This window comes from Acartia tonsa, chromosome 4, assembly GCF_053477335.1.
Source record: "Acartia tonsa isolate MP-2025a chromosome 4, ASM5347733v1, whole genome shotgun sequence".
In the NCBI taxonomy this organism is placed as follows: Eukaryota; Metazoa; Arthropoda; class Copepoda; order Calanoida; family Acartiidae; genus Acartia; species Acartia tonsa.
Window position 1 is genome coordinate 38,593,068 of NC_137263.1, and position 13,371 is coordinate 38,606,438.

Sequence of the window (13,371 nt, forward strand, 5' to 3'; positions counted from 1 at the left end):
ATTGATCCTAAGTTAGAATAGAACACTGTAAATTTAGTTTTATCAGGATGTAGAGAGAGCTGATTTGATCTAAACCATGTAGAAATTTTTTGCAATTCATCATTTACAAAATTAGCAAGTTGATTCAAATTAGACCCTGAAGCTAGTAATGTGGTGTCATCACAAAACAGCAGACTTTTAAGTAAAGTACAGTTTGGAAGATCATTAAAAAATATCAAAAATAAAATCGGGCCAAGTACTGATCCCTGGGGGACGCCCCAGGTTATATCCAATTTAGAGGATTCAGCATTTCCTACCTTAACAAACTGTTTGCGCTCTGATAGATAAGATTCGAACCATTGCAACAAATTTCCATGAATACCTATCTTTTTCAGTTTCATTAGGAGAATATGTTTAGGAACACAATCAAATGCCTTTTTAATGTCCAAAAATATACCAATAGTGTATTCATTTCTGTTTATTGCCTTGGCCACATGATCAAGTAAATGAATCATAGGGTGAAAAGTTGAGTTAAGGTTTTGAAAGCCAAATTGAAGACTATCAATGATATTGTTTGAAGCTAAATATTGTTTCAGAGCTGTGGCTATAATCTTTTCAAGAATTTTGGAGAAGATACATAGCAATGAAATGGGTCTGTAGTCATTCACACAATGCATGTCACCCCCTGTCTTGAAGACTGGCGTTATTTTGGCTATTTTCAGTTGTATTGGCACTTTCCCTGTTTTTATGGAAAGATTAAATATATGACAGAGAGGATTTTTTACAGAATCAATAATCTTTTTAAGTAAAAAGGGGGACAGACCATTAAAATCAGAGCTTCTTTTATTTTGCCATTCTAAGACCACCTCAACTATTTGAGCAGGGGTAATTTCAGGTATTGAAAAGATGTGTTCTGATTCTTCAAGGTAAGAATCAGGTGGTCTATCAGATGGTTCGATCCTTTCATTTATTTTGCTTGCTATTGAGGTAAAATGTTGATTAAAGGTATTACAGATATCTATTCCACCTGTGACCTCATTATCATTAATAAGTAATTTATCTGTGACAGACTTATCCTTAGTTTTTTTGTTAAAATACAATATATTGTAAAAAATAAATACATAAATACTTGGCATATAAAATTAATTATTTGATTAAAAGTTTTCCGTTTATATTTTTTTGATGAATTTTTTATAGTATAAGTTCCCTTTGTGCATCTGGTCAGTGTCATCCCTGTCATAGATGCAAAATTTATATTAATATTTTGGTTCAAAAGGTAAACAAGCACGAGAACTTCATAAAAAACGGGACTCATGTAAGTCAACTTAATAGTAATGTCGAAATCAGTAACTTAAAAGTAGGTGAAACATAAATTAATGAGACTATTTTGATTTTTTTGTTGCGCACCTGACATAGCAGTAGTAGGAATTATTTTTCATTCTTTAATTATGAGAAATGTACCTATCACCTTTCCGACACTAACGAGATGATGGGCTACATGTCACGCCTTTGTCGCAGGTTATTGTTATTAATTGAAACAAGGACGTTCATGCTCACCTGAGGTTGAAACCATTGTGTGAGCTGCATAGTTGTGTACATGTTAGCCAGACACATGGTCACGTGGAACAAGAAATAATTATAAACAGTCCTATCCCTCTCATTCCTGATGACATGCTGTCCACCCTCCATCTCGGTGGCTGGAGGCCCGGAGGATTCACAATCACTATAAAGTTTTAAAATTGTAAAAAATCTTATAAAAATTTTAATTAATATTCAGCATTAGAATTTAAAATAATTTCAGCAATCTTTTAATCTAAATTAATATCATTTTAAAATAGAATTTTTCCAATTTTGTTTTACATATCGACAATTTTGATATTCTTATAGTTATGCTCATATACTTCCAGTAAGAGGTGAATGTTTTTAGCTATTAATCCACCTTGTTTACAACCCAAACAAAGTTTATCTAACACATTTAAACCAGGGATATGCTCTCGCTCCTCAGCCGCGCATAAGCCTCGAATTTAAAACCCACCTCATACCAATAACGAAATTAATTCGGAAGAAAATCACGAAACCTATACGTGTTTTTCAGCTGTCGTTGGGGGGCAACACATCGTAAAATTGACGACCTCTCCATTTGCCCCCCAAATATTATTTTAGATTTATTTTGCTTGTTGGTTATACCTTATTCCTGTTTAAAACCGCTTGTGTGCAAAAAAAAAGATGAATTACCTGTATAGGAATAGATTTAGACATCCAGCAGAATTTTAAAATTATGATATGACGATTTTAATTAGGCTTATACGTGGCTGCCGAGCCTCTATCAGTAATCTTCAGGGAGGGAACTATGGAAGAATGTCGTAATAAGGAAATATGGAATTAGGTTATACCTTTGTTTATCCGGCCTACAGCAAATACAGGATACCAAATCATCATCTACAGTACCTACTTTCAATCCTAATACCTGAATAAAAAAATTATGTTTTGAATCAACAAATATTTGAAATACTAAGCAATGTGTTTTTATATGCGTATTAAATATCAAACATTAGGTTTTACCAGGGAGGTCTGTAATATGTATAACTTTTTTTAATGGGGGGGGGGGGGTAAAAAGACAATTCTCTCTACTCCCAATCTGTTTATAAATGGAGTAGCTGGGCTGATAATATTTTTACCTTAGCTGGACTACTCGTCCAGGAAGTGACAGAGCTGTAGACCAGCACAATGAACATAATAGCAATGGCGGTGTATGGAACAATCTCCTCATCCACCGCCAGGCCGCCGGGTGTGTCACACTCCGCCCCCAGGTCGGGTAAGTCAATATCATGGTATGGCTCCAGCCCCGCATGGTAAGGACCCAGGTTTTTGGCCAACACATCGTGACCGCCAGGATACCGCTTTCGAAAATAGTCATCTGTTGGGTCACGGCTAAAAACAAAATGAATCATGTTTTGTTTAGGCATGCTTTTCAAGATAACACCTACAAAGTAAAATTTTTGAATCCATAAACAAGAACGAAGCTCTTTATAGTACCTATAAAATGAGGTCTTACAATACAAATGACCAATGATAGGCCAATACAAAGACTAAATTATCAATGGAAGGCGAATAACATTTTAGTTGACCTAAAGTAGGCCAGTACATATTTTTTATAGTCACTATAAAAAGCTTCAACTAGAAAATATTTAAAGAATTTATAGTCAAGTAAAGGCGATATTTTACAATCGATCAATAACTTTAAAGCCAAAACCTTTGTCTGAATAACATCTATTTCTACAAGGTTCAATGTCAATTTTTAAAAATTTCATGAACTAAATATCAATGGTATAAAGGGCCTGACGTTAGCAGTAGACGTATAAAATGATTAAAACCTTTCATCAAAAATATTTTTGTTAAAGTAAAAACTGTTGGAATAAACAGGAAGATTAATTTCATATTTATGGAAATAATAGGAATTTTATCTCAGAAATTATTCATTTCTTTCAAAATATTTTCTTCTGTTAATTCTATACTTATATTTCAATGGGAAAAACTTGATGTAACCTATAATTATGATGAACAAAATTACCCTTTCTGTATATTAGAATTGTTGAAAGGTTTATACACTGTTAGTTTTTACCAACCAATCAAGATTTGATATAAAAAATTCTAAAGCTTTTTTTTTCTCTTAATATTTTGTGATATAACTTTAAACTCTAAACGTAGAATTTGATTAGAAAGATCTCTTAAACGACAACATGGTTAATGTAAGGATGTGGTTAAAAAAAGCCTTTTATAACTTTATCACTTTAATGTTTAAGAGGACAAAACTTTGACCTTTTCATTTTTAATTATTCTGTATCTTACACAATTTTGAAAACATAAAAGAAAAAATACAGACATTTACTTTATTTATGTTATGTATGTATGTAAGTATGTAAAAAATAGAATTACATATCTCCACTCTACCTACATATCTCCTACTCTCAATATCACTCACAAAAATCTGACGTCCAATTTTCTCGGTGAAGAATTTTCATATTTTCCTATCCTGCCTTTTACATATCATTTGAAATGCTCGGCAGATCACAAGAAAGGGGTTTTATCTGTTGGAAATTTTACATCCAATTTAAATAAACATGTCTTATCTGTGTATATGTATGTAAGTAAGTAATATAGATAGCAGAAAGTTGAAATGTTATAGCAGGAAAAAGGGAGACGAATACTAATATATAAAATTAGATTGAACAAAATGACAAATAAGTTCAGGGGCATTTACACATTTGTCAGAAGAATCTACACAATAAATTCTATAAGGCTATCTCAATTATCAGCCGAGCAATTTTATATTTCCCATGAATGATAGGAATTGTGATTTAAAGATAAGCTTGGCTTCTACAAAAACTGAAATATATTTGTAGCTCTGATATCAAAGGTTCTTACGACTAAAATTTCGCGTTTCACATACCGTGTCCCTGATTATATCTACATCAGTTTATATGCAAATTTCTTTACTTATCTAAATTCGCGCTTTTTTATCACGCAAAATTCATTTTGCAATGTCTTGTTTCCCTCATTACAATTCATCTTTAAGAATATATAGAGAAATATATAAAAATAGGCTAAATAAAGTTTCTAAGGCTAACCAATGCAATTGAATAACAAAGCAAGTAGCAAGTAGCAAGCACCTATAGATTAGATGCTTATTGTTATGGATAATCTTCGATTTCAGAATCTCACATAATATACGTACTAACCAGTAAAACTACGAATTCCCTTAAGATTATCAAATACTCATCAGCGTGTTGGACGGACAAAATGTTCCATAGGTTGAGTCTGAGGATTTAAAAAAAAACATCCGTCTTAATTTAGTCTTCAAATGTCAGCAAAAAAAAACATCACTTTTTTAAACGAAAGATAGACATTTAGAGGCTTAATGGAAATGCTGCGCTTGTCGAATGTTAAAAAATATGACAAGTACCCAGAAATGCTTGTGTTGATAATTACCACACAATTGCTGAATGTGCCTTACGAAAAGACCGACCAGAGGACAATACTAACCGACAAACCGAGCAATAAAAAGTGCGTACCTATTATTATGAGGTGTAGAGGTAACGGTGCACCAAGTAAGATATGTAAGATAGGTGCAAACTATTCCGGACTGTAAAAATGCTGGCACCATCCCTCCTAAAGTAACATTTATATACAGGAATATTAAGGGATGAGACAATGGGTAATATATTAATATAAACCCCAATGATGATAAACAAGATCATCCCTTCGATTTATTTGAACACTACTAGTATAAGACTAACAAATCAAAATTCGAAAAAAGTACTCGAATTTTTAGTCAAGGAAAAAAATAACGTAATTGGTAAGAAAACTTTGGGTACCAGTGTAATTTCGATGCAGTCCGATTCCCCATCCCTCCTTCCCTCAAAAGTATTTTTTTTTATGAACAGCTTTAAAGTTCGAAAGTCCGTCTATAAAGTAAGACTTTGCTTCTAAATATATTATACCTGTTGATTTATTGGTACATGGAAGCATTGTCAGACAGAATACCAATAGGGCGAGGGAACCATTACACGATATGATTATTGTATTTGTACTCATACACGCTGCTCCTGTGTACCTAGATATTACATAATATGATTATTATATTTGTACTCATACATGCTGCTCCTGTGTACCTAGATATTACATGATATGATTATTATATTTGTACTCATACACGCTGCTCCTGGGTACCTAGATATTACATGATATGATTATTATATTTGTACTCATACACGCTGCTCCTGTGTACCTAGATATTACATGATATGATTATTATATTTGTACTCATACACGCTGCTCCTGTGTACCTAGATATTACATGATATGATTATTGTATTTGTACTCATACATGCTGCTCCTGTGTACCTAGATATTACATGATATGATTATTATATTTGTACTCATACACGCTGCTCCTGTGTACCTAGATATTACATGATATGATTATTATATTTGTACTCATACATGCTGCTCCTGTGTACCTAGATATTACACGATATGATTATTGTATTTGTACTCATACACGCTACTCCTGTGTACCTAGATATTACATGATATGATTATTATATTTGTACTCATACACGCTGCTCCTGTGTACCTAGATATTACATGATATGATTATTGTATTTGTACTCATACATGCTGCTCCTGTGTACCTAGATATTACATGATATGATTATTATATTTGTACTCATACACGCTGCTCCTGTGTACCTAGATATTACATGATATGATTATTATATTTGTACTCATACACGCTGCTCCTGTGTACCTAGATATTACATGATATGATTATTATATTTGTACTCATACACGCTGCTCCTGTGTACCTAGATATTACATGATATGATTATTATATTTGTACTCATACACGCTGCTCCTGTGTACCTAGATATTACATGATATGATTATTATATTTGTACTCATACACGCTGCTCCTTTGTACCTAGATATTACATGATATGATTATTATATTTGTACTCATACACGCTGCTCCTGTGTACCTAGATATTACATGATATGATTATTATATTTGTACTCATACACGCTGCTCCTGTATACCTAGATATTACATGATATGATTATTGTATTTGTACTCATACATGCTGCTCCTGTGTACCTAGATATTACATGATATGATTATTATATTTGTACTCATACACGCTGCTCCTGTGTACCTAGATATTACATGATATGATTATTATATTTGTACTCATACACGCTGCTCCTGTGTACCTAGATATTACATGATATGATTATTATATTTGTACTCATACACGCTGCTCCTGTGTACCTAGATATTACATGATATGATTATTATTATATTTGTACTCATACACACTGCTCCTGTGTACCTAGATATTACATGATATGATTATTATATTTGTACTCATACACGCTGCTCCTGTGTACCTAGATATTACATGATATGATTATTATATTTGTACTCATACACGCTGCTCCTGTGTACCTAGATATTACATGATATGATTATTATATTTGTACTCATACACGCTGCTCCTGTGTACCTAGATATTACATGATATGATTATTATTATATTTGTACTCATACACACTGCTCCTGTGTACCTAGATATTACATGATATGATTATTATATTTGTACTCATACACGCTGCTCCTGTGTACCTAGATATTACATGATATGATTATTATATTTGTACTCATACACGCTGCTCCTGTGTACCTAGATATTACATGATATGATTATTATATTTGTACTCATACACGCTGCTCCTGTGTACCTAGATATTACATGATATGATTATTATATTTGTACTCATACACGCTGCTCCTTTGTACCTAGATATTACATGATATGATTATTATATTTGTACTCATACACGCTGCTCCTGTGTACCTAGATATTACATGATATGATTATTATATTTGTACTCATACACGCTGCTCCTGTGTACCTAGATATTACATGATATGATTATTGTATTTGTACTCATACATGCTGCTCCTGTGTACCTAGATATTACATGATATGATTATTATATTTGTACTCATACACGCTGCTCCTGTGTACCTAGATATTACATGATATGATTATTATATTTGTACTCATACACGCTGCTCCTGTGTACCTAGATATTACATGATATGATTATTATATTTGTACTCATACACGCTGCTCCTGTGTACCTAGATATTACATGATATGATTATTATTATATTTGTACTCATACACACTGCTCCTGTGTACCTAGATATTACATGACATGATTATTATATTTGTACTCATACACGCTGCTCCTGTGTACCTAGATAAGGGGTTAAATACAAATACAAAGTCTCCTTTTAAACCTTGAAATGAAAACTAAAGAACCACTTATGAAATATTAATGAAAGATAATATATGTCTAAAGTTGTAAACCGAAGTGGGACATCCCTCTCTCTCTCTCTCTCTCTCTTCTTTATTAGATTGATCAAACTGCAACTTTTGGTTTGTTTAGGTTCTGGTTAAAACATCACGGATAAATAATAAGTAAAAATGTAAGGTTTGAAGTTTATATCATTTTGCTTATCAAGTAAAATATTGAGCAATATAAATCTATTGATGAACTCCCCGAACTCCATAGAAATCGAATTTTCTTAAATTTGGAGCAAAAAATATTCTTAAAAACTATAGCACTATTAAATGCTATTCATTTTCCCCTGAGGAGAGAAAGAGATTGCAGAACTCTAATTAAGAATGAAGGGAAGACCTTCACAGAATGGGAACCAAGGATCAGGGAGGCGAAACATGAATTTTTACAATATAAAATCTCAACAGGTATTTACATATTTTACAGTATAACGAATAAAGCAGCTTTAATAATTATTTTTAGTATTATTTTGTTAGGAATAACATGAACGCTAGTGAAGAATCCAGAATTACACACAATTTTGCCCAAATATTCACTGCGGCTGTTGTTGGGCTAAGATATTCCACTAATTCTGACTTTTAACGTCACAAGTCTGACAAAGTAGAAGCAGGAAACAATTTACCTACCAAAAAGCCAGCTTATTTTTAATTTTAAGCTACTTTATGCTTATATAAGCGGCTTCGCCCCTAGCATCTAGGGGCTTTGCACAAAGATGTAAATAATTAGGTGAAATGATGTGAGTATCGAAATAATTATATCTTCTAATACCTATCCAGCCGACAAAAATTGCGAATGGGTCACAAATTTTTAAGAATAAATGGCGAATTCGCAAATTTCGCAAAAATTCTTTGGGGGGGGGGGGTTCCCACCCCCAAGAAAATAGCCTAAAACCACCAGAGGACCAGTAGGTATATTCCCTGAACAGTAGAATCCAATTGGTTCAGTTGTTGCCGAGATCTTAAGGAGCAAACGGAAAAACGTACAGACATCATTCTACTTTGTAATATAGATTACCTTGTCTTGTAAAATTTAAATATTTTTTAACGATAAAAAAATGTTAGTTTGACCTCCCCTACCCCCTGCTGGGAACCAAGCATCGTTAAAGTGCAAGTGGTAACACAAATATTTTCATACAATTTTTACAAACTAACTATTGCGAAATTTTAGAAATAGTTTCTATACTGATAATATTATTATTTTCCTATCATATCATTGAATTAACAATGTAAAATAGCCCGAAGCCTGCCCAGAACGTATCCATTCTACACTTTAAAATTTTCTAATGGTACACATTAAAATACTCTAGCAGAATATAGTAGCTAAAAGAAAAGATATGTTTTAAGCAAATACTTAGTTTAAACAATTATATCTATTACTGAACCAACCCCCCCTCACACCCAAACAAACGCGGGACTCTTCTTATCTTAACTTTACTAAACCTAACCTAATTTATGCATAGGCTATATTTTACTTCCCCTAATAGTTTTTAATGTTGATTAATTTTGAAAATAAGTGAAATTTCATAGGAAATAAAATCATCCAACAATATTTATTGTTGATTCCTTCCCAAATACTTTCAATATCAATCAAGACAACAAAAAGCGGGAATTTTTCCTGTTGAAAAATGTGTTAGGTAATCAGGAACAAGACTCTTTTCTTACCACTCTCATTCACAAGTAAATAAAAAGAGGGAGTTCTACAAAATAATTTTAAAAATATAAAAAAAAAGATTTCTAAAGATTATTCAAATTCAATTGTAGTTGACAAAAGAAAAAAAATTTCCTATTATTTAATTAATGATAAAAATTATTCATCCAGTTTTCAAATGTTGTACATTGCATCCAAGTTTAATGGCGTGACAGAAACCGAAGCGACAAGGGTCTGTTTTCGAAATAAATTTAGCCTAAAACTACCCATTACTTAAATCCATAAATATCACAGCCTAAATAAACTCATCCAAGCAACTACATGAAGATCTAATAAAATTGTACTTAAAAAAAAACTATCAGCTAAATTTTAGCTACCTTTTGCATTTAAATTGCTTAGAAACCAAAAACAACTTAAGCGACAATTTTAGCCCATCGCAATCTGAATCAGGTATAATTTTAAGTTTGATTATTTCACTGCTAAAAAAAGGAATTGTGTTCAGACCAACTTTCTTGGAAAAATGAAAAAGTTGCTATTTCAGATTTTCTGGAAGTATTTGAAAAGTTTTCTACGGGCATAACTATGTAGATTTTTGTATTAATACTTATTAAACAAATTTATCTATTCTAATACTTTAGTTGTGGTTGTTCGTATGTGACTTAGGTTCTTTAGGGCGGCTAGAATAACACGTTACTATTTTAAGGAAATTTTCATACAGGTCATAGGTTTTTAAAAAGATTTGTTGTTTTAGAGAAGTGGTTGTGCTATATTTGAATGAACTAAGCAGGTCAATAAAAGGAAGGACAGACATGAAACGCAGGCACGGTAACTTATAGAGAATATTCGCTACCATAAGAACCTTAAAACACAGAAAACTTTTAACTAAAGCTTTGAAAGTATCCACCTACCTTAAAAACAGCCAGATAAATCCTGAGACCCATGCGACTGTGAGTACCAGACTGGCGGCCAGAGAGATTGTGATATTGACCCAGCTGGAGCACGGGGTGGGAGGCGCGGGGAGGGGCCGCGGCACGGACACCCCGCGTGCAAAATCTGCAACTAGCACCATCTACAAAAAAAAAATGTATAGGACATCCGCAACCTTGCATTTAAGGTATATTTATATAAAACTATTATTAACATTAAACATTATCAAATAATTGATGATAAGTATTCAGCAATATCTAGCGGATGAATCAGAAACTAAATTGAACTAAACTGCACCATCTATTGTTTATTACCTGAACTAACAGGAAAACACAAGCACCACCAAGTGCACAATACAGCCAACCTAAAAGAATTATAAAATATAAAAAGACGTCTTCAATACAATTAGAAAGTTTAGGCTTCCCTAAAACTGGACACACGAACTTAAAAAAACAGCAACACATAAAATTGATTGATTTCCATCCATTGAAATTATAACTACAAATACTTACCAGTATGAAAGCTATCTAGATGTGGCACTGGAACAACAAATACTTACCAGTATGAAAGCTATCTAGGTGTGGCACTGATACAACAATTACTTACTAGTTTGAAAGCTATCTAGATGTGGCACAGGAACAACAAATACTAACCAGTATGAAAGCTATCTAGATGTGGCACAGGAACAACAAATACTAACCAGTATGAAAGCTATCTAGATGTGGCACTGGAACAACAAATACTTACCAGTATGAAAGCTATCTAGGTGTGGCACTGATACAACAATTACTTACTAGTTTGAAAGCTATCTAGATGTGGCACAGGAACAACAAATACTAACCAGTATGAAAGCTATCTAGATGTGGCACAGGAACAACAAATACTAACCAGTATGAAAGCTATCTAGATGTGGCACTGATGCAACAATTACTTACCAGTATGAAAGCTATCTAGATGTGGTACTGATACAACAATGACTTACCCGTATAAAAGCTATCTAGATGTGGCACTGATACAACAATTACTTACCAGTATGAAAGCTAGGTATCTAGATGTGGCACAGGAACAACAATTACTTACCAGTATGAAAGCTATATAAATGTGGCACTGATACAACAATTACTTACCAGTATGAAAGCTATCTAGATGTGGCACAGGAACAACAAATACTTAGCAGTATGAAAGCTATCTAAATGTGGCACTGATACAACAATTACTTACCAGTATGAAAGCTATCTAGATGTGGCACAGGAACAACAAATACTTAGCAGTATGAAAGCTATCTAAATGTGGCACTGATACAACAATTACTTACCAGTATGAAAGCTATCTAGATGTGGCACAGGAACAACAAATACTTAGCAGTATGAAAGCTATCTAAATGTGGCACTGATACAACAATTATTTACCAGTATGAAAGCTATCTAGATGTGGCGCTGACACAACAATTACTTACCAGTATGAAAGCTATCTAGATGTGGTACTGATACAACAATGACTTACCCGTATAAAAGCTATCTAGATGTGGCACTGATACAACAATTACTTACCAGTATGAAAGCTATCTAGATTTGGCACAGGAACAACAAATACTTACCAGTATGAAAGCTATCTAGAAGTGGCACTGATACTTCAATTACTTACCAGTATGAAAGCTATCTAGATGTGGCACTGATACAACAATTACTTACCAGTATGAAAGCTATCTATATGTAGCACTGGAACAACAAATACTTACCAGTATGAAAGCTATCTAGATGTTGCACAGGAACAACAAATACTTACCAGTATGAACTATCTAGAAGTGGCACAGATACAACAATTTCTTACCAGTATGAATGCTATCTAGATGTGGCACTGATACAACAATTACTTACTAGTTTGAAAGCTATCTAGATGTGGCACAGGAACAACAAATACTAACCAGTATGAAAGCTATCTAGATGTGGCACAGGAACAACAAATACTAACCAGTATGAAAGCTATCTAGATGTGGCACTGATACAAAAAATACTAACCAGTGTGAAAGCTATCTAGATGTGGCACAGGAACAACAAATACTTACCAGTATGAAAGCTATCTAGATGTGGCACTGGAACAACAAATGTTGTGATACAAAATAGAACAAGAAGTAAAACTTTCCACACCCAGAACCCGTTGTGGAGAGAGGCTCGAACCCCAGCACTAAAAATAAAAATGTATCCTTACTTTTAAGCAGCTTATATTTGTGTGTCTTTCCAGATAGATCTCGTAAACTAATAAAACACTTAGTTTACAATTTACAAGAGGCTTTTTATTGGTCTTAGGCAGTTACAAGGGACAAGGATTCTGACAAACAATTCTAGGTGAAAATTTCCCTCATCCAATTTCTCCCCCCCCCCCCTTCTTACCCACTTTCCTTTAGTGACAACACAAAACAAGTTTTACGTCAACATTACAACACATAAATATCCAAATTTTCAGCCATTTTAAATGGAATTAATTTGCTGAATCACTACCCCAGGTCTTAGGTGGGGAAGATAAAAAAAATATCTTATCTTAAGGAGGGTAAGATGTTAAAAAGTGGTCGCACCAACTAAAATAACTTAAATCTGTATATTTATATTTAAAGATTTTTATTAAAAATTAGTCATTCAAAAAAATATATAAAACAAATGCTTTCTTTTTGTATATGTTTGAATGCCACACAATATGTACATGAAACTGTTAAGAAGATGAAGTTTGCAAATTTTATTTATAAAATTTAAGTTGGCTTTAACCTGAAGCTGACAGTAGAATTAGGATATCTTGCAAAAATGCATTAAAATATCATAGCAATACGTTAACTTTACTTTTATATTACGCCCCTAGGGCCTCTAGGACACTTCAAAGAAGGGAATGAATTTG

At 33.1% G+C, this 13,371-nt stretch overlaps 1 protein-coding gene across 2 annotated transcripts in view; it reads right to left on the reverse strand.

Annotated features, from left to right (window-relative positions):
- The window catches only part of LOC145317093 (serine incorporator 5-like), a 60,100-nt gene that overhangs the window by 4,232 nt on the left and 42,497 nt on the right, over positions 1 to 13,371 (reverse strand). For both annotated transcript variants that reach the window (XM_080157996.1, XM_080157997.1), the window contains exons 8-15: positions 12,551 to 12,669; positions 10,800 to 10,849; positions 10,467 to 10,627; positions 5,481 to 5,593; positions 5,052 to 5,148; positions 2,658 to 2,910; positions 2,373 to 2,446; positions 1,537 to 1,702 (exon numbers count right to left, since the gene is read on the reverse strand). In XM_080157996.1, the coding sequence (XP_080014122.1) occupies positions 1,537 to 1,702; positions 2,373 to 2,446; positions 2,658 to 2,910; positions 5,052 to 5,148; positions 5,481 to 5,593; positions 10,467 to 10,627; positions 10,800 to 10,849; positions 12,551 to 12,669 (1,033 nt within the window). The remainder of the gene's footprint in view (positions 1 to 1,536; positions 1,703 to 2,372; positions 2,447 to 2,657; positions 2,911 to 5,051; positions 5,149 to 5,480; positions 5,594 to 10,466; positions 10,628 to 10,799; positions 10,850 to 12,550; positions 12,670 to 13,371) is intronic.